Source organism: Felis catus, chromosome D1, assembly GCF_018350175.1.
Source record: "Felis catus isolate Fca126 chromosome D1, F.catus_Fca126_mat1.0, whole genome shotgun sequence".
Classification (NCBI taxonomy): Eukaryota; Metazoa; Chordata; class Mammalia; order Carnivora; family Felidae; genus Felis; species Felis catus.
Genome location: NC_058377.1, coordinates 99,502,020 through 99,524,531, shown reverse-complemented (window position 1 = coordinate 99,524,531; position 22,512 = coordinate 99,502,020). Strand labels below are relative to the sequence as shown.

The window sequence follows — 22,512 nt, the reverse complement described above, 5'->3', positions numbered from 1 at the left end:
TAGGCCGAGAGATGATACCCCTGACTCGGTGGACGGTAGGGAGGTTGAACGTGCCCGCTGGCGGCCATCTGACATTGAAAGCTGGCCACTCGCTAGAACAAAAAACCTGCCACCAACCCTTTTGGACTTCCACACTGAGGTTGTTAGCTTTTTGGCTGACATCCTTAAAGTGATCAATCATAATACTTAGAGGAGTAGTCTGAGTCTGTCCCATAACATCCGTCTAGTAAGTCCACAGAACAAAACAGAAACACAGAAACAGACAGACAGAGGGCCCCTAGAAACAGTCTTCCAACTCCGTGGAAGCAAAACTGAAAGCTAGACAATGGCCTCACGCCGACCGGCGGGAGCGACCCGCCTCGTCTCAGACCTTTGAGGGGAATCCACATCCCTCCAGAAGGGAGGATTGGAACGTCTTCTGAAACTCCCGGCCCGTGGTCCTCCATTGCGTCCATTTAGACCACGCCAGGCACTACCAGAATTTCAGAAATGAGCTCACACAGAAGAGACAGGGAACGGACAGACACTAACCGTGGCCAGTCAGGCTCTCTGGGTTGGGGGCGGGGGGGGGGGTCCCTCGGGAGTCTTGGGGATCCCGGAGGAGCTCCCAAATGTTATGCCCAGAATTCACGATCCCCAAAGACCACCAGGGAGCCGAGTCCGATGCAAAAGCAAGGAACCTTCATTTGAGCTAGCTCGAGCTCAATCTCCTACCTGCACCGAAGCAGCGGTGAGATGCCAGAGACAGAGTTTGTTTCAAAAGCACAAAGGTTCATAGGGGTCTAGGGGTAGTTGGTGGGGTGATGGTCGTGGCCTTAGCTGATTGGCTGGGGAAGGATCAGAGTCCCGTTGTGCAGGTTGCCAGGCGTGGTTTGTATGGGAAGTTTGAACGGGTGAGCGGGAAGTTACTCAAGGGGAGGGGGTTTTAGCGAGTGAGCAGGAATTTCTTTCTGCGGGTTTTCCCAGAAAAGGGGGCCATGTCAGGGACATAGTCACTCAAGATGGAGGACACAGAACAAAATGGAGTCAGCCAGCCTAGGACCACTCTTTCAGCCCAAAGTGCAACTGTCCAGGCAAAGCATAACAGAGAACTCTCCAATTCTTTTATTCCTCTGACCTTGCCTTTGCCGTCAGGGTCACTGACGCCCCACTGCCACGCCCATTCTTCTCCTTCCGAGGCTCCCAGCCTGCGCAAGCGCAAGAGAAACTGCCTTTCTTAGTGGAGGGCGCGGATCCCACTACAAAACGCATGCGGCCCTGGCCTGTAAGCCCCGCCCCGACCCCTGCGCTGGCTCGCGAGCGCCTGCCGTTTCTCCGGGCGGGGCGGTGGGCGGGGACTGGGCGGAGAGGCGCGCGCCGGTGCGTGCGTGTGTGTGCGCGCGCCGCGGGCGGGCCAGTGAAGCCGGCGGCCCTGGCACGTGATACGGGAGCGGCTCGGTCGCTTGGTGGCTTGGTCTGTCTGTCTGTCCGCGGGTGCCATCATGGCGGACGCAGCCAGTCAGGTGCTCCTGGGCTCCGGCCTCACCATCCTGTCCCAGCCGCTCATGTACGTGAAGGTGCTCATCCAGGTATGAGTCGTCGCCATCCCTTTCCCCGCCCGGCGCCTTGTTTAGTCGCCGCTGCCCTCCGCGCTTGGCGATCGGCTCCAGCCTTCCCGGGCCTTCAGTCCCCTGAGATGCTGCTTTTTCCCTGCTGCCCCTTCCTTCCCCGCAGGGACAGCTTCCACTGCCCGCGCCTCTTCCACTGCTCATGGGCCTTCCCCAGGTCTCGCTTCCTTCCTGGGGAAGGCGGGGAGGCCCGATCCTTTCCCCGTAGCCAACTGCCGTCCTGCCCTGCCCGGTGGCTCCTCTGAACTTTGTTTTTTCATCCCTGAGGTTGATACTGGCCAGTTGCCACCAAGAGCTTCCCAACCCTCCCTGCATACCCCTCTGAAATTAATATTCGCCTCCTCCCCCGGCCCGAACGCAAGACATTAAATATATTAAAGACAAATTTGATATTAAAGGGGAGCCAACACTTGATTAGCATTTTTTTTCTCCTTTTTTCTTTGCTACTGTTACTCTTCTGAGATTTAGCACCAGATACCCAGGTAAACACAAGGAGCTCATTCAGAAGTGAGAGGATTCACTGAGCTCACTGAGCGCTCTCCCAAGAGCAGCCCTTGTGACTCATGACAGTGGAAACCACATCTGTCTGAGCTTGGAATAGTTCAGATGAAAGAGTTGAAGCATATATGTTAGTTTCTAATCTACTGTGAAATAATCCTTAAGTGACATTTTACATTCGCAGGCAAGTAACCCAGGTTTTAACTGATGGTACACTATTTGCTAGTGTTTTCAGTTGCCTTTCTAGAATTCCCTGTGATGGGCATGTCATTCATTTTTTTAAACTCTTGTTGAGAGTTGACGTAATTATGTCATGCATTATTCCAAGGAAGGGAGCAGTGATTAGAACCCCTGTCCTTGCCATCTACCTTTCTGTCAAACATGCAAGACCCTAAGGAGGGCCACATTTCTTACTATTGAGTTGATACTACTCCGTATTATGTGTTGCTTGGCTGACCCATGTGGATTCAGATTCCGTACATAAAAGGCTATTATAAAGTAAATTATTTTAACTAAGAACAAAGACTTTGATTGAAATGTGCTATGACATCTAAAACAGAATTGGCACATTTGTAGCTAAATAGTGTCTTGAGATGACATTTTGCAGTAAATCTGCTATGAGCTCAGTACTTCTTCAGGAGACAGTGTTTTTTTAGTGACGTCTAGAGCTCTTGTCTCAAAAATTTTAATATCCTCAGCCCTGATTACTTAACTTCTGTGTGTTGCCAAGTGTCTTTAAGGGTTTTGGTGAAATTTCCAAATACTCAGCTTTTTTTTTTTTTTTTTTAGTTTATTTATTTATTTTGAGAGACAGTGGGAGAGGAGCAGGGAGAGAGAGGGAGAGAGAGAGAGAGAGAGAGAGGGAGAGAATCCCAAGCAGACTCCGCACCGTCAGCATAGAGTCTGATGCGAGGCTGGAACCCGTGAACCACGAGATCATGACCTGAGCCAAAGTCAGATGCTTAACTGACTGAGCCACCCAGGTGCCCCCCGAATACTCAGTTTTAAAAATAGTTGTATGGTAGCACTTTGAGGGAGCTCAGTCAGGAGTTAATTGAACAGGTTAAGAATCACGGCAATAACGAGTCAAAACCAAGTCCTATGGCATTCGTTCTCTCAACTTTCTCTTTAGCACTAAGAATGCTGAATATATTGTAGAAATAAAATGATAATCATTAACTCTAAAATGGTCGTCATTAGATTATTAATGACAATCAGCTTGTTTAACATGGATTTAGCTTATAATCATTTCCCACATGACTTATCCAACCGTATCTGCATTTACCTTTTGAGTGTTTCATCTTGATAGCCAAATCTATAGTGGATACTGGCTTAGTCTTCTGTTTTGTCCAAATATAAAAAATGTGTTTGGAGAGCGTAGCCGGCTTAGTTGGTATAGCATGCAACTCTTGATCTCCCAGTTGTGAGTTTAAGCCCCACACTGGGCATGGAGATTACTTTATTTAAAATGCGTTAGATTTTCTTTAGAAAATATTTTTGAGCCTCAGTAAACTGTAGCTTTCCTAACACAAAAGTTCCCTTACTCTGTTTTCAATTTGATACTAGTCCAGCTCAGCTACATGGCTTACTTTGTAGAATTTGAACCAAACAAAAGGAAGCTTGGAGTTCATTGAAACTAGTGTTACCAGTTGAGGGAATAAGAAACTGACAAGGATGATACTTCATCATTGCCTCGGAAAACGTATGCTGTATTTTAACTGAGGTTAAAAATTATAACTTTACAACCAAGGTATTTTGGGGAATATTGCTTAGTATTGATACATCCTATTGTTTTTAAAGGTGGGATATGAGCCTCTTCCTCCAACAATAGGACGAAATATTTTTGGGCGGCAAGTATGTCAGCTTCCTGGTCTGTTTTGTTATGGTAAGTGTTTTTGATTTATTTGGAATTGGAGGACATTGAGGATGATGATAGGTAGGCAGGAGGTATGGAAAGAAAAGATATAGAAAGCCTGTTGACATGAAATTTCTATGTAACTATTTCTTTCAGCTGGAATTTAAATCTCTGACTTGTGTTCTTAGCTCAGCACATCGCCAGCATTGACGGGAAGCGTGGGTTGTTCACAGGCTTAACTCCAAGACTGTGCTCAGGAGTCCTTGGGACCGTGGTCCATGGTAAAGTTTTACAGGTAAGAACATCAGTTCATCTTCCCAAAGATTTAGATTACCTTTTATGCAGTTTGTTCTACTGACCAAGAGCAGGGTTATTTTTGCTTTTTGTTTTTTTTAATGTTTACTTTTGGGGGGAGAACACAAGTGAGGGAGGGACAGAGAGAGGCGGGTAGAGGATCCAAAGCAGGCTCTGTGCTGACAGGCTGACAGCAGTGAGCCCAATGTGGGGCTTGAACTCAAGAACAAGGAGATCATGACCTGAGCTGAAGTCCGATGCTCAACTGACTGAGCCACCCAGGTGCCCCAAGAGCAGTTTTAAAGATATATTTATGACCGTGATCTTTCTTCCTCTTGAAAACATTTTCTTCAAATATCCATTTTTTTTTCTTTTTAAAAATTTATTTATTTTTGAGAAAGAGAGAATGTATGCACAAGTGGGGGAGGGACAGAGAGGGAGGGAGAGACAGAGAGAGAGAGAGAGAGAGAGAGAGAGAGAGAGAGAATGAATCCCATGCAGGCTCGGAGCTGTCAGCCGAGCCAACGCAGGGATCCATCTCACAAACTGTGAGATCATGACCTGAGCCATTGTCATGAGTCAGACACTTAACCGACTGAACCACGCAGGTGCCCCCAAATACCCATTCTTTTTTTTTTTTTTTTTTTTTAATGTTTATTTATTTTTGAGACAGAGAGAGACAGAGCATGAACGGAGGAGGGTCAGAGAGAGAGGGAAACACAGAATCGGAAACAGGCTCCAGGCTCCGAGCAGTCAGCACAGAGCCCGATGCGGGGCTTGAACCCACAGACTGTGAGATCATGACCTGAGCCGAAGTCGGACGCTCAACCGACCGAGCCACCCAGGCGCCCCCAAATACCCATTCTTAATTCTTTCCTGGGACGCAAGGGGAATTTGTATAAAATGAAGCATTTGACTTTGATCTACACAACCTTCGTCCTGTGAATCAGTCATTCTGAGAAGAAAATGAATGCAATTATTCGATCTCCTGCACAGCTCATTTGATTTCTTTGAAGGAGGAAGGAGGCTGATTAAAACATACATATTTCTTTCTGAAGTTATTTTTTTCTTATCATTACCCCTAGTAAAATGTTTTCTGTTACAAACTTATTTTTTATGTATTTATGTTTAAAAGGTTTTTTTATTGATTTATATTTTAAAGTAAGCTGTGTGCCCAATGTGGGTCTTAAACTCATAACCCTGAGATCAGGAGTCGCATGCTTTACCTGTTGAGCCAGCCAAGTGCCCCACAAACTTATTTTCTTAAAAAACTTAGCAAGATAAACATAAAAGTCAGGATAGTGGTTATTTGTGGGAAGAGGGAAGGGAAAAGGGACCATGCATGACATTTGGGGATAATGGAAATGATTTTCCTTGACCTGGATCATGGCTATGTGGATATTTGTCGTGTGATTATTTATTCCATCATTTATATTTTGTGCACTGTTTCTGCAAATGTGTTAATGTTAAATAAATTAAAAAAAATTTTTTTTAACCACCAAGGTCCATGTCAACTGCAGGGCTGTAGAAATTTTGGGGAAGTAGGGGAAGAGGTGAGAGGTGGAACTTTGGCTATCTGTATCTGAGGCATTTGATTTTAAGAAAGCCAGAGATCTGAAGTCTGACACTTAACCAGCTGAGCCACCCAGATGCCCCACTAACTGCTTATTTAAATAGTACTGGGCACAATCCTTCATTTACTTTTGTAGGCTTTCACATTACCCCAGTTCTAATGTTTTATCATCTGATGACCATGTCTTGATTTTGTTAGTTTCATGATCTAATTGGCTTCGATTTCATTTTTTTTTTTAAGTTTTTATTTAAATTCCAATTAGTTAACATACAGTGTAATATTAGTTTTGGGTGTACGGTGTAGTGATTCAACACTTCCTTAAATCGCCCTCTGCTTATCACAAGTGCCCCCCCCTTAGTCCCCATCACCTATTTCACCCATCCCCCACCCCGCCCACCTCCCCTCTAGTATCTATCAGTGTGTTCTCTGTGAAGAGTCTGTTTCCTGGTTTGCCTCTTTTTTTTCCCCCATGATCATTTTTTTTTAATGTTTTATTTATTTTTGAGAGAGAGAGACAGTACGAGCAGGGGAGGGGCAGAGAGAGAGAGAGGGAGACACAGGATCCGAAGCAGGCTCCAAGCTCTGAGCTGTTAGCACAGAACCCAGTGTGGGGCTTGAACTCGTGAACCATGAGTTCATGACCTGAGCTAAAGTCGGATGCTTAACCAACTGAGCCACCCAGGTGCCCCCATTTGTTTTGTTCCTTAAATTTCATGTATGAATGCTAATTGGCTTCAATTTTAAATTCTCTTCACCCTTCATTGATTTTTGAGTTGGAAAGGTTTTCAGTAGATTCCTCACATGGAAGCTGTTTCACCCTTTAGCCACTTTATTATTCTTTACACTTATTCTTTAGTCATGTTTTTAAGTAAGCTCCACTCCCATTGTGGGGCTTGAACTCATGACCCCAAGATGAAGAGTTATATGGTCTACCCACTGAGCCAGCCAGGTGCTCCACCTTATACTTATTCTTGTTGTCATGCCTGTGGGCTGAATGTGGAAAAGTGTGGGTAGCCCGTGGGTGAGAGTAATGGAGTCCTAATGGGCAGGTGTTTTTGGTGGATTGATTACTAGTGTTTCATTCCCAGCCACACCCTCCCCGGGCTCAGTGAAAGTATTGCCCTTACCCGAGTGAGATTTACATATGGAAAGACAGCTGTCCTCTAGTGGGCTTCATGTGTAGACTTAGAGCAAAAGTGAAAGTACTACTTGAGAACAAGGTCCTGTATGTTCCAGAAAGTAATAAACTCCCGGTAATCAGGTACCCTGAATATATGTTTCACATGTAGCCAAATGAAATATAACAGGGGATTGGTACTACACTTAGTATCAAAAGCAGCTCCATACAATCGGAAAGAGAGACCAGTTCAGGGTTGGTGAAACTGTTAGCCTTTTATAAGAAAGAGTTCTGTATATTTGAACCAGAATGAAATTAAATTCTGTTCAGAATAGTATAGAAAGGACAGGAGGAAATTTTTATTTTAAGTTTCTTTATTTTTGAGAAAGAGCAGAGGAAGGGCAGAGAGAAGGGGACAGAGAATCCCAAGTGGGCTCTTCCCTGACAGCAGAGAGCCGGACGCAGGGCTTGAACTCAAACCGTGAGATCATGACCTGAGCCGAAGTTGGACACATAACTGACTGAGCCACCCAGGCGCCCCTAGAAATGAGTGAGAATTTTATTTTATTTATTTATTTTTTAAATTTTTTTTTTTAATGTTTATTTATTTTTGAGACAGAGACAGAGTGTGAACAGGGGAGGGGCAGAGAGAGAGAGGGAGACACAGAATCTGAAACAGGCTCCAGGCTCTGAGCTGTCAGCACAGAGCCCAATGCGGGGCTTGAACCCACGAACCGTGAGATCATGACCTGAGCCGAAGTCAGACGCTTAACCGACTGAGCCACCCAGGTGCCCCATGAGTGAGAATTTTAAAATACGCCTGAAACCATTAGAATTACTCTTAACTAAAGACTTGGAATTTGACCCGAAAACATCATATTGCTTAATCTTAACATTTACTCCCTTTCTTCTGATTTTTCTTTTAAATCTTTTTTAATAGGAAGTATTGTCTGTTTTTTTAATCTGGTATAACTAGTGATTCAATTGTCTGCTGCTTTTATTTCACCTAGCCCATCTTCTATTTCTGAAGTATCCCACAAATAATATTTCCTCTTCCAATCTAGTCTGAGCCTTGGCAGTGTTCAAGTTCTCTAAAAGAGAACAAAATCTTCTCTCGCCTGTTTTAGAAACAGTCAGATACAAAAGGAAAAGTGAAGCGATTTTAGCTATTCAGACTTGGCACCAATTCTCTGTTCTTTTGTGCAGTGAAGAAAAGAGCCTTGCCCTAATTTGATATTGGTACTACTTTCTTTTTTTTTAAGTGAGATAAAATTGGTACAAAACATATGTTTCAGGTGTACAAAATTATAATTCGACATCTGTGTTCATTACAGAGTGATCGTCTGGTTACCATCCATCACCATACATTTGACCCCATTTGCCCATTTCACTCATCTTCCATCCCCCTTCCCTTGTGGTAACCTGTTCTTCGTGTCTATGAATTGGTTTGGTTTGTTTGTTTAAATTCCACATGTGAGTGAAATGCAGTTTTTGTCTTTCTCTTTCTGACTTATTTCACTTAACTTAGTACCCTGAAGGTCCATCCATGTCTCAAATGACAAGATTCATTCTTTTTTATGGCTGAGCAGTATACTCCATTATGTACATATACCACAATTTCCTTATCCATTCATCCATCGATGGCCATTTAGGTTTTTATATCTTGGCTACTGTAAATAATGCTGCTATAAACGTCAGGGTGCGTATATCTTTTCAATTTAGTGTTCATATTCTTCAGATAATCCAGAAGTAAAATAGCTGGATTTATATGGTAATTCTTTAAAAAAGTTTTTTTATTAACTAATCTCTATCCCTAACATGGGGCTTGAACTCACAACCCTGAGATCAAGGGTCTCATCCTTTACCAACTGAGCCGGCCAGGCACCCCCGATAGTTCTATTCTTAACTTTTTGAGGAGTGTCCATACTGTTGTCCACAGTGGCTGCCTTAGTTGACGTTCCCACCAACAGAATCAGGTCATTTTTCTCCACATCATCTCTAACACCTGTTATTTCTTTTTGTTGACAGCCAATATAACTGATGTGAGGTGGTATCTCATTGTGGTTTTGGTTTGCATTTCCCTGCTGATGAGTGATGTTGAGAATCTTTTCATTTGCCTGTTGGCCATCTGTATATCTTGTGTGGAACAATGTATATTCATATTCTCTGCCCATTTTTTAATTGGGTTGTTTGGTATTGGTTCTGCTTTTTCATGAAAAAGCCATGAGGCTTTTTCCATAACCTTAGGCCTAGGGTATGTTTATACCAGTTTATTTCTGCTAAATGTGTATGTTTAGTAAATAATGCCCTTGGGTTTCTGTTTTGGTTTGTTGTCCTGTTTCATTTATCTATTTATTTATTTATTTATTTACTTACTTACTTATTTATTTAAAAAAAATTTTTTTTTGAGTAGGCCCCACACTGACGCTTGAACTCACAACCCTGAGATCAAGACCTGAGCTGAGATTAAGAGTCAGATGATTAACTGACTGAGCCATCCAGGCACACTTTTCTTCTCTTAGATGAGAGTTTTCAGGCATTTGCCTGTTCCTCTAGCTGGCCAATATGTTAAACTTAGTAATAAGATATCTTAGAGACACTTACTTCCAACTGATAATAGAAATAGGAATTATTGGAGATATTCAACAACAAAAAAAAAACCCAAAAACTGTTTTACTTTCATTTTATGTCCTCTCTCAATGACACTATGACAGCCCTAATCATCCTTTCTTTTCTTTTCCTTTGTAGCATTACCAGGAATGTGACAAGGTTGAGGTATGTCAGAGCCTATTTGTATGCATGGGTGGCCCATTTCCCTTGCAGATTATTATTGCTCTTTGGTCCTCTTTAGGAGAAGGGACAAGCAGTCAGTTTTCCTTTTATCTCAGTGAGTGTTGGTGTACAGAGTGACCAGGTGTTGGAACAGTTTTATTTAAAACCATCAAGATAGGGGCACCTAGCTGGCTCATTTGGTGGAACATGTAACTCTTAACCTTGGGGCTGTAGGTTCAAGCCCCGTGTGGTATGTAGAGACTACTTAAAAAAAAAAAAATCTTTAAAAAAATTAGAAACAGAGAGAAAGAAAGAAAGAAAGAAAGAAAGAAAGAAAGAAAGAAAGAAAGAAAGAAAGAAAAAAAACCTTCAAGATATCTGTCTTTCATATTGATTTCCAGGATTTAGGCCCTGGGAATGTACAAAAAGAAGTCACACCTTCCTTCGACCAAGTTATCAAAGAGGTAAGAGACAAATTATGTCCTGTGCTATTTCCCAAAATCACAGTGTATGCAGTGTGGCATTTTGTGGAATTAGGATCATCAGGCCTGTGTGTTCAGCGTTTGTTCCAAATGAAATCAGACCTTCAATTTAATTGGGCTTTTCTATATAGATATCATAAAAAAGAAAAAAAAAAAAGCTATTTGGATTGCATGCATTTGAAGGAAACTAATTTTGTGGTCATCTCATCTTTAAAATTGAAGAGGTTTTCCCTGAAATTTTTCTAATGGAGTTGTAAACATCTGGCACAGTGTTAAATTAGTGGCCAGGTCCTTTGTGAATTGGATATTATCCATCTCTCTGGAAAAGCATTTTTTTTTTTTAATGTTTATTTACATTTGAGAGAGAGTGTGAACGGGGGCGGGGGTGGGGGGAGGCAGAGAGAGAGACAGAGACAGAATCTGAAGCAGGCTCCAGGCTCTGAGCTGTCAGCACAGAGCCTGATGTGGGGCTTAAACTCACAAGCCATGAGATCATGACCTGAGCCAAAGTCCTCAATGGACTGAGCCACCCAGATGCCCCTCTATCCGTAAAAGTTTTTACAATGTTATTCTGACTTAGGGGATTGTTCCTCACACCCATTTTCCTCTTCCCATCTCCTACCTTAGGAGTTTGTTTCATACCTGACTTAATATTTATGGCTTTCAAAAGTACTCTTTGATTTCTTAGTCTTCACATTGTCTAATTGTTTTTAGTGAGGTTGCAATTTTCTCGTAAATGCTGCTTTCTTTTTAAAAAAAATTTTTTTTAATGTTTATTTATTTTTGAGAGACAGAGCAAGAGCAGAGGAGGGGCAGATAGAGAGGGAGACACAGAATCTAAAGCAGGCTCCAGGCTCTGAGCTGTCAGCACAGAGCCCAACGTGGGACTCAAACCCACGAACCGCGAGATCATGACCTGAGCTGAAGTCAGACGCTTAACTGACTGAGCCACCCAGGTGCCCCAAATGCTGCTTTCTAAAATATATATTCCAGGGGCACCTGGGTGGCTCTGTCAGTTGAACTTCCATCTCTTGATTTCAGCTCAGATCATGATCCCAGGGATCCCAGGGATTGAGCCCCATGTCAGGCTCTGTGCTGAGCATGAAGCCTGCTTGGGATTCATTCTCTCCCTCCCTCTCTCTCTGTCTCTCTCCCTCTCCCTCTCTCCCTTTCCACCCCTCTCACCACCCCCCCACTCTCCCTCCCTCTGCCTCTCCTCTACTCCCACATGAACATGATCTCTCTCTTTCAAATAAATGGAAGAAATTAGTTTTAAATAATAAATAAAATATATATTCCAAAGCAAATCTTACTACAAGTGTAGCTATCAGATGAATCAACTTTGTTTCCATAAAGTTTCTACTTTTATTAAAAAATAGAGGAACATGTATTAATATACATTTTGTATTTTCTTAACTTCAGTTGGCCCATCCTGTCCCACAGGCTCTTCTCAGGACTACCATACCATGAGGGCTGTCTTAACTAAATAACTGAAGATAATGTTTAAATGCATAAACGAATGACCTGGTGTATTTACAACCTACCTCCAAGTATTGTAATTTAATTTTCTTTGCTACTTCTTTGCAGAGTCCTGGACAAGAAAGATAAACTAGGATAAATAGCATTTCTGAGATATTACAGTTACATGGTTGTGGTGGAAAAACAAATCAGAGTTGTTGTGTTGGTACAGATTAACTAGAGCCTGACATTTGAATAATGTAGATATCAGAGTGTGAAATCACTCACAGTGAGAAGGTGACTTCAAAATCTAAAACACAGGCCTCACAGTTTTCTTCCAGCCTGGTTACCATTTGCTAGTGACCCTCCCTGTCTTTTTGCCTTTTTTTTGTCCCCCAATCTGTAAAATCGAGAAGATAACCGAAATCTGCTTTGCACATCAGTTTTGAGAAGTAACCCCAACAGAACGTTGAAATCCACGACTGAGCGGTCTGAGATGATGACAGTGTGTTACAGTATCACGTTCAGGGCAGGAGGGCCCTGTCGCCCACATTACTTCTCACAGGAATTTGAATGTCATTTATTTAGATCTCAGAAGTGTGTGTTGATTGTTTCTAGACAACTCGAGAGATGATGGCTCGTTCTGCTGCTACCCTCATCACACATCCCTTCCACGGTATGTTTGCACTTGGTAACTGAAATCTGATTTGTGACCTTACTTTTTAGAGCATGATCTCTCCTCTCCAACTGCTTAGACAGATTGATGTGGGAGTTCACTTAAGTGCCTTGCGTGTGTGTTTTTTGTTTTTGTTTGCTTACTTGCTCTGGCACTTATCCAGTTTACCCAGAGAGCAAAGTGTCTTTAGGTGGAAAAAACTTTTTTTCTTTTTCAGGGCTATCAAAATTTATGTCGACGTAGTTTTAAAAATCTTTTCTCTGTGTTCTGCAGTGATCACTCTGAGATCTATGGTACAGTTCATCGGCAGAGAATCCAAGTACTGGTAAGTGTTTTTATTTCCAAGGATTCAAGGAGATCAGTTGAAGTGCTTTACATTTTTTTTTTTTTAATCTTTATTTATTTTTGAGAGAGAGAGAGACAAAGTGCGAGCAGGGGAGGAACAGAGAGAGAGGGAGACACAGAATCCAAAGCAGGCTGCAGGCTCCAGGCTCTGAGCTGTCAAAAGTGCTTTCCATTTTTATGGTGCCTTAGATATATCATTTTGATCAAGTTGATAATATCATTTGATATGCACACACGCAGAAAAGGGAAAATAGAAGAAAATGGCCTGGGCACGTTTAAGAAGCTACCCAAGATCTCAGAGTAAGTTGCAGAGACACTAAAGCCAAAATTCACCCTGACTCTGTGTAACTAGGTAGTAATATCTCCACACCTGTCCCAAATTCAACTGTCGTTACAGAGTGAGGGTGGCAGAAAAGGGGGTGGGATATAAATTTGACCTTGTCAAAAGTGATAATTGAACGTTTTCCTTAGTAGCTTCAAAATAATCTTCATGTATTTTTGCCTTTCCATCTTCTGTACGTTAGTGGACTTTATGACTCCATAGTAACCATCTATCGTGAAGAAGGCATCCTAGGATTTTTTGCGTGAGTAAATTGTTGATTTGTGTGTGATTATTTGTGGGAGTGGAAAGCTTTAATGAAAATAAGGACATGACTGTTTAATCCCTGGAGAAAATGTACTCTCTGGGTTTACTTCATGTTAAACTCTATTAAGGTCCCTCTGACTTAAATTCTCTTGTAAAGATCCCAAACTTTTACTTCCAGACATCTAAAACACTGGAAATTAGAGGGTTTTGTTTTTTGTTTGGGGGATTTTTTCATTTTGTTTTAACAAATAAATTTATTCCAAGTTTCTACCTTTATAATAAGTTCCTAGTGATGTACAGTTGATAAACTAGGGAAACTTAATTTTTGAAAAATGGGAGAATTACCTAACATGTATCTTCCTTATCCTGTGAGTAACATGTTTTTGCAAGGCTATATCCGTTCCCTTGAATTTCCTTTAGAAGAACTTAGACTACTACTGTCATTCTTCTGTTAACAACAGAAACTGTAAATGGTCCTTTTTCATTTTCAGAGGGTTTCCATGTCACTGATTTTATTTGAGCGTCCTAGTCTGGGAGAGGGGCGCCTGACTGCCTCAGGTGGTGGAGCACACGACTCTTGAGTTCAAGGTTGTGAGTTCCAAGCCCCACGTTGGGCACGGAGCCTACTTGAAAGAAAAAAAAAAAAAGTAAAACCAAACAAATCGCCTGGGAGATAGGCAGGGTAGTTACTATTATCTTCATTATAGAGGTGAAAAAAAGTTGATGCTCTGGGAATTTCATTTGCTGCCGGTCACGTAGCTGATAGGTAGTGGAAGTGGCATTTGAACCCCGGTCTTCAGTCTGTGGGGTAATGTTCATCCCGCAATTGCATACTGCCTCACCTAGGTCACCCAGGCCCTGGGAATGTGTTTTTTGATATCCCTCATCTATCTCTGGGCCATTCTTGTTTTGTTTTGTGATTTTGTAGCCATTTTTGGCCCTGTCAAATTTAAGTATCAAATACCTTAGCCAAAATTATATGTATTTTTAAAATTATTATTCATTTATTATGATTTACATGTTTTTTATTCCTAATCACTTATTATGCATTCTTTTTTATTATTTTTTTTTAACGTTTATTTATTTTTGAGACAGAGAGAGACAGAGCATGAAGGGGGAGGGTCAGAGGGAGAGGGAGACACAGAATCTGAAGCAGTCTCCAGGCTCTGAACTGTCAGCACAGAGCCCGACGCAGGGCTCAAACTCATGGACCACAAGATCGTGACCTGAGCTGAAGTCAGATGTTTAACCGACTGAGCCACCCAGGCGCCCATACATTCTTTTTTTTTTTTTTTTTTTAATTATATCCAAATTAGTTAGCATATAGTGCTCCAATGATTTCAGGAGTAGATTCTTTAGTGCCCCCTCCCACAACCCCTCCAGTAACCCTCAGTTTGTTCTCCATATTTATGAGTCTCTTCTGTTTTGTCCCCCTCCCTGTTTTTATATTATTTTTGTTTCCCTTCCCTTCTGTTCATCTGTTTTGTCTCTTAAAGTCCTCATATGAGTGAAGTCATATGATTTTTGTCTTTCTCTGACTGACTAATTTCACTTAGCGTAATACCCTCCAGTTCCATCCACGTAGTTGCAAATGGCAAGATTTCATTCTTTTTGATTGCCGAGTGATACTCCATTGTATATATATCCCACATCTTCTCTATCCATTCATCCATCGATGGACATTTGGGCTCTTTCCATACTTTGGCTATTGTTGTTAGTGCTGCTATAAACATTAGGGTGCGTGTGTCCCTTCAAAACAGCACACCTGTATTCTTTGGATAAATACCTAGTAGTGCAATTGCTGGGTCGTAGGGTAGTTCTATTTTTAGTTTCTTGAGGAACCTCCATACTGTTTTCCAGAGTGGCTGCAGCAGCTTGCATTCCCAAGCCAAAACTATATTTAAGTCTCTTCTCTGAAGCAGGCACATTTTTGTCCCCTCTTGCTTATAGTTATTGATAGTAAGATGAACCATTGGCCAGAGCTCCAGGATATATAGCTGGTCTGCATTTGAAAAATGGAAATTGGGTTGCTTGGGTGGCTCAATCCATTAAGTGTCTCAGTCTTGATCTCAGCTCAGGTCTTGATCTCAGGGTCATGAGTTCAAGCCCTGTGTTGGGCTCCATGCCCAGCGTAGAGCCTCCTTTAAAAAAAAAAAAAAAGGGAAAATGGGAAAGTCATTAGAGATTAGCCTCTAGTATAGTTACATTACGTAGAATGAACTAGTTAGGACTAGATTCTGGCGGTCAGTGTCTTTTCAGTTCTCTAGAAGACTTTAAAATCTGTCTTTGAGAAGTGTTTGTATTGAGTGGATTATCTTTTTACTGATCACATTTTTTGGCTCTTATTTTTATTGTTTTTCATGTAGGGGTCTTATTCCTCGCCTCCTAGGTGACATCATTTCTTTGTGGCTCTGTAACTCACTGGCCTACCTCGTCAATACCTATGCACTGGACAGTGGGGTAGGTTGTGATCTTGATGAGATGTGCTGGTGCTGACTTTATTGTTTTCACTGGGCAGCTTGGGTAGCTTTAAAGTAAGGTGGTGGGTCACCTGGCTGGCTTAGTCTGTACAGCATGTGACTTGGGGTTTTGAGTTCAAGCCTCACATTTGGCATGGAGCCTGCTTAAAAAAAAAAAAAAAAAAAAAAAGATAAAGTAAGGTGGCACTTTATTATGTGCCAGACTCATCATTATATAGCTAAACATTATCAGTCAACTTTTCAAAGGCTGATGGAATGACCTATGCTATTTACCATGAAAAGATGCACCTAAAAAGTCCTTAGGGTATGGCTGAGTCAGCCTAAGAAATCTAGCCCTGTCTCTGTGCTGCAAGGAGATCACATCTGTATTGGTACATAATTTTGGAGGGCAGTGCAAAGCAGGACAGTTTTATAGCATATTAATGGTGTTTCATCTAATCTGAAGTGTTAATGGGACTCCTGGTTTGGGCTTTTTAGAAACCTCAGCCTGGGAAGTTTTGAAAATTAGCCTTTCCTGGAAGCTGCGGGCCTCTTCGTGCACAGGCAGCCCCATAGCATAGTGGGAAATAGAACACACACAGAGGGACGACTGAATCCACGCTGTCCACTTCTAGAGTACGGAGACTTGTCTCTGCAGCATCTGGTGCACAGCTGGGTGTATGTAGAGGTAGTGACTTGTCCCTCAGGTGTACCACAAATGTAGTTTCCAGGGATTGGATTTCTAGGACATCAGAAAAGGTTACTTTTTTTTTCTTTTTTTTTTTAAATCCTGGGTCTATCACATTTGTTCCTAAGCCATCGTAGTCTAATGCAAATTTGTCTCTTAATGTTGAATCAAGTTGATGATTTACTCCACTGCCTTTTTATGGTCACAATCAGTATTTTATGTTTTCATCTCAAAATTAATTTTTAGGCTGTCAAAGAAACTAAAAATTTAGAGATCGAATATATTGATATGAGTGGGGACAATTAGCTGTTAGCATCATCTTAATTTTCTTATTCTGAAAAGGCTTTATTCCTGTTTTAGGTTTCCACCATGAGTGAAATGAAGAGTTATTCCCAAGCTGTCACAGGAGTGAGTTTTTTAAAACCCCCTTAACCTTCTAGTTGTGTTTTATTTCCTTTTCAATTTCATCTGGGTCGTGTCATCACAGATGTCTCACAGGAATGTCTCTCAAGTTCATTAATGTTTCTCAGAGGTGAGAATGACCCAGGGTCCCCTTGTCACAGGAGCGGCATTAACAAGCCCACATGGTTTGGTCTATGCCACCGTGCCCCCAAGTCTCAGGCCTGCTGCTCGCGGCACCCCACGGATCCTGTACCAGACAACTTCACCCTCTTGAGTCTGTGGAGTTTTCCAGTAGTTGACTTCTGAAGTAACTTCCATCATTTTTGGAAGGACCTCATGTTTTCTTACTTTCTTCAGGGATGTTTTGAAATGCTTCATTGTATTTGATTGCATTTACTTTTTCTCTTAAATAATGTAATTCAGTTTTATTTGAAGGAGGACTCTGTCACGGTATGAGATGCCTTCTGGCCTTTTGTTAAAGTGTTGGATGTATCAGTATGTTAAGAGGAGGAAGCATCTCCAGGCTCAAAAATGTGAGCTACTGAGAAAGCAAAGCTAGTGGTGGAGTGTTGCCCACAGTGGCGCTAGGGCTTTAAGGGAGAGGAAGGAAGAGAATAAAGATTCAGAATGACCTAATAACTTAGCTGTCTTTTTACCACTTCACAGTTTTTTGCCAGTATGTTGACCTATCCCTTTGTGCTTGTCTCTAATCTTATGGCTGTCAACAACTGTGGGTAAGTGCCCTGCATTTCTTATTCTAGTAGTTGGCTGCCTGTATGCCTGCCCGGCAGAGCAGTCCAGGGAGAAATTTGGGGAGGAAGAGTACAGTTGATGCCGTTACTAGATTTCCTAAATCTTTTCTCTGTATGCCCCATGTACCAGCGGTGGCATCAATGTATGTTTTATTATAAGCAGCCGTCTCATATCCTCTGTTAGAATATCTCTTAAGTACTTACAGATAATATTCCCTTCCCTGTAGTTTAGGTCCTCTTCTGAAAAGGTGGGATTGTGATCAAATGACTCTATTTCTATATCTTTCCTTTATTTGAAGTCTTTATCTTCCTTTTAATGAAACTTACAAAGGATATGTCAGGGGTTGAGTGGCAGCTTGTAGGGGCTTCATGGAGAAAGTAAGTTTCTTTCCTAGGGACTCCATGGAAAAAGGAAGTTTTAAAGAAAGAAAAGTAGGAGATTTGGTCCATAGAAAGTTTCTTTCTTTTTTTTCATGGGAAGTTTTTTAACCTTTCACTGTGTTGGTTGAGAAGGATGGATGGGGGTACGGTGGTGGACACCACCGATTTCCAGCTTCTGGACGCCGATTAGTGACCACATTGGGCAGGAGTTTTGCCTCTTTCTTTAAGTCAGGACAGTTCCAGTGCAGTGCCTGGCGCCATATGCCGTTAGACGTGTCACTGTTTTCAAACAAGGTATCAAATAGATAGCTGTGTGGAGATTCGAGCATAGTTATCATACTTCCTGTCGTGTCACATTCTGGTTGTTTTGTGCCCAGTAGGGCACCTGCCACATCTTAACCCAGAGCGTAGTAAAAGAATGAGTTGAGGGTATTACTGTCCCTGACAGATTTTTAGGGAGGAAGAGATTACGGGTTATATCTGAGTAAAGTATGTAGTCACCACTGTTTAGATTCATTGCCATGTTTAGGCTCTGTTGAACATCACTTAGCTTTTAAATCTCCTTTCCCTGCTTATAATTGCTGTGTTCTAGAAATTATATTTGTTCACAAATTGAAAATCCAGATGTTTTAGAAAATGCCTAATTGGTTGACGTTTCTGTTTCCTTGCTGTTTCAAAACCTAAAAATGAGGGAGGAAAATCCTTTTGGGATGCTTGCTCTTTTTTCCCTTTCTGAATATTTGTTTCATTAGAGCTAAAATTGTCTCTTGGGGAACTTTCTAGGTAAGAGAGTATTTTGACAAAGATTTATTGAACTCTTGAGACAACGCTTTGTAAATGTTAATTTGAATAGCTAATCTTTTTTTTTTTTTTTCCCCCTGTTTCAGGCTTGCTGGTGGATGCCCTCCCTACTCCCCAATATATACTTCCTGGATAGATTGCTGGTGCATGCTGCAGAAGGAGGTACTAGTGTCTTTCTCTCTCCTTCCATTCCTCCCTCCCTTCCTCATCACCCCTCCTCTCTATTTTCTTTTATTTTGTTTTTGTTTGTTTTCTTAAATAACGTCTCTGGAATCCCAGGTTAATTTTTGTAGCTTACCCTTTAACTACCAATTAATGCACCCTTTCCAGTGTTCCATGTATCGCCCCAGCATAGTCAAAAAATGTGCTGCTGAGAAGTCATCGGGAGGGGTAATGAGGAATTGAGAATCTCTGGATGTGACTTGGAAGCCATTTGAGCGATCACATTCAAATTACAAGTAGGGTCCAGGTAGACAGTTATCCTGGTGGGTAAAATGATGGCCTCGATTTCAAGTTATTTTTTTCCAACCTCATCTTTTTTCTTGTAACTTCCCACAATCTCCTTATATATTCGGGTGTTTTCCTACAGTAGAGAGGAAACTGAGAAACAAGAAGCTGTTTGTTTTACGACATTATTTGTCACAGTGATGTTGATGGAGCTGGCCTCTTACTTCTGGAGTGTTTTTAGAGAATGATTTTGTCCAGACTCCAGTTTCTGGGTTTGTTATTGTGAGGTGTGTCATCTGCAACCACAGATCTCAATCAGTCTGGCCAAAGCTTTATTAGGAACCAAAATGGGTGGCTGTGTGCTGAATGTAACACGGGATCACTTCTAATGGCCATCAGTTTAAAGCTGTTTTTAAGCGGGAAGCACTTTTTAGAGGATTGTAGAAGATAGCGTATGAGGAAGCTCTTTGTTGCATTTTGTTATGTCACTTGTAATGCGTGTCAGAAAGGCCTTTGTTCACAGAGCTCAGCCTAAACTATGAATGAAAAAGGCTTAAGTGCTACTGTAGCTGCCTTTTTGCCCAGTGTGCAAGCCCAGCAAGCCCTGTGTGAATCCAGGCTAGAACACGAACGATTGCCATACACACCTAACATGAACGTTCTGGGTTCCGTTCTGAGTCTTACACTCTCTATTGGGCAGTCTCTTATCGTGGTCCCCATTTAAAGGAAAGATGGCCTTTCTTTCCCTGCTTTCTAACTAACCCCCTGCTGTCGGAAGAAAGCAGATAGAAAATGTATTAGGGTATCAGACACCTTGTCGAGGGAGCAGTCAGTCCCATAAGTGCTTAGGACAAGAGCAGCAATCTTGATGGGGTATTTGCTATATATCAGGCATCGTGCTGACAGCCTGTATCAGCTCGTGCAACTCTCAAAATAACCATATGAGGAGGATACATAGGTACCATTCTTTATCATCCCACTTCCCATCTGAAGAAACTGGGACTTTGAATCATTAAATAACACTAATTATATAACCCAAGGTTATAGAGTCTGTATTTGTGAGAGCGGGATCTGTGTGCAGCCAGTCTAACTTGAGTCTAGTCACTTAAGCTCCTAAGGTTTTTACTTTAATTGTAACATTTTAGTAGTACTTCATAGAGACCTGACCATTCCATTAAAAAGTAAATAAAATCTAGCACTTGGCGAGTGGTAGGACTGTCTCCACACTTTATATGTACTGACTCATTTGATAACCCAGCCGGCAAGTGGCAGAGCCAGAATCCAAACTGGGAATTCTGTCGAAATAAGTCAGAAATTCTTGCCTTACCCGCATGGCAAAACTGTAAGTTAGTTCCACGAAAGCTCGGCTTGAGTCAGAGTGCACGTTGCTGCTCTATACAGTGATAGCCCAGTCTTTCCTGGCCATTTTAGTCACGTCTCCAGAAACATGTCCAGTTGGATCTCTCTGCTTATTTGGACTGGCTGACCTCATGTTCACACTAGACTTTATTTGTTTTTATTTTATTTTTTTTTTCCAGGGAAATATGAGCCGAGGAAATAGCTTGTTTTTCCGGAAGGTCCCCTTTGGGAAGACTTATTGTTGTGACCTGAGAATGTTAATTTGAAGATGTGGGGCAGGGACAGTGACATTTCTATAGTCCCAGATGCACAGAATTATGGGAGAGAACATTGATTTCTATACAGTGTGGCGCGCTTTTTTAATAATCAATCTTGGGAAAATGGAGGTGTTTGGTGTCTGCCTTTTTTGTTCTTTTTCCCAGCACTACGTAATTTACCACTGAGAGTTTCCCTTAGTTACTATTCTGAAATGGGATGTTTGTGCCTCAGATTCCTTACTTAGAAAACAAAAGTCGCATTTTCCTAAAGGTATAGGCAGGTGGTCATGTGACTTGAGTCTTAATTTTAAGGCTTTTAAAATGTAGAGTACATTCTCAAGAAAGAAATAGTTCTATAAAACTTAAGAAATTTAATAAGGTAAACTATATGGGAGGTTATGAATACCTTTTCTTTAGCAGACCCTAAAACCTCAGCGTCCACCAGAATCTGCCTCTCATTATCTGCTTCTAAGCACATTTGATTCACCCTCTCATTCTTCAAAAAAAAGACCATTGCTAAATTACCTTGGAAAATGTCTACAGGGGTATCCACTCCTTCAGTTTCTTATTGCAAAGTAATAAATTGTTGCCAACAACAAAAAAAGGGAAAATTACAGAGAACAAACAAGATTTGGAAAGGAAGCATAATGGCTTCTTTCCCCCCTCCAAAGAAATTCTTATCATATAAAATATGAAAAGCAAATACAGCAGCGGTAGCCCCCCCTTTTTTTCAGTAGCCCCCTTTCTTAGAAGTCTTTGCCGAAGTCCCTAAATTATTTTCATTGTATATAATTTTTCTATGTGATTATAATCTTATAATATTTTCTTCAGTCTTTAATTTTGTTTCTTTTTTGTTGTTGCCGAAGGTGAGTAGTTTACTTTTCATTCCTAATGATGCCCTTGGAAAGTGTACTTATAACTCCTTATCTGATAATGCAGACTTAAGTCCGCAGGGTTCTTAGGATGTTGACCATCTCGCATGTCATACCCTCAGTTAAGCATGTTAACATTTATAGGAGGAAAAAAATCACTTTAGAAGGAAATAATTTCAACTCAAGCATAAAGCTCCTATTTACTCAGGCCTTTTTAAAGCAGGTTAAAATGCTCTAAAAAATGAGAAAGCATATGGTTTCACTACTTAAGTAATCCACTGGATGTTGCCAAATGAGCAAGCACTTAATTTGCTGCTCCTCAGACTTCTCTATCAAAAGAGCAGCGCCCATAATATTAGTGTGAGCATGTAGGGGTGTCCTCCCTCCCTCAGGGTTTAGGAATACAGCCTGAAGTTCATGAGTAGCCTACCTTGAAATGTCTTTGATGTCTCTTACTTTGTTGCAAGAAGTAATGTAAATTTTATATTCTATTCAATATTATATGCATTTGTTTTAATATGAAAATGTTTTTGCATTACCCACTCCCCCCTCCCCAAAAAATCTTCAGTAAAGATGATCTAGGAAAATGTGCCATGTTTATTATCCTGTGGCTTCTGTGCTCATAATACCTGCCTGTTTCTAGTCGAGAAGCTTATTGGACTCTAAGAACCAGTCTGCCACCAGAGGGCGCCAAGGCTTCGGTTTTGCCTATGCAAGTTGGGCCGTGAAAAATTTTAGGAAAGCCTGGGATTGCTCAAAGTGCTGTCCCATCAGTTAGTCTAACTGCATCCAAGGTATAGCTACAATAAGGGTACTATACCAGTGGTCCTC

The 22,512-nt window shown here is 41.5% G+C and overlaps 1 protein-coding gene across 2 annotated transcripts; it reads left to right on the top strand.

Annotated features, from left to right (window-relative positions):
• The first annotated feature begins 1,434 nt into the window (after nucleotides 1-1,434).
• Nucleotides 1,435-22,272, top strand: MTCH2 (mitochondrial carrier 2). Of its 2 annotated transcripts, XM_003993251.5 has the most exons (13): nucleotides 1,435-1,568; nucleotides 3,906-3,990; nucleotides 4,149-4,255; nucleotides 9,693-9,719; nucleotides 10,118-10,180; nucleotides 12,275-12,332; nucleotides 12,606-12,657; nucleotides 13,202-13,261; nucleotides 15,630-15,723; nucleotides 16,771-16,818; nucleotides 17,479-17,546; nucleotides 18,833-18,908; nucleotides 20,732-22,272. In XM_003993251.5, exons 1-13 carry the CDS (start codon nucleotides 1,482-1,484, stop codon nucleotides 20,816-20,818), a joined length of 912 nt encoding a protein of 303 aa, XP_003993300.1. In that variant the 5' UTR covers nucleotides 1,435-1,481; the 3' UTR covers nucleotides 20,819-22,272. The 2 variants fall into 2 exon arrangements, with proteins under 2 accessions (XP_003993300.1, XP_006937361.1); XM_006937299.4 differs by lacking the exon at nucleotides 9,693-9,719.
• Nucleotides 22,273-22,512: the final 240 nt, after the last annotated feature.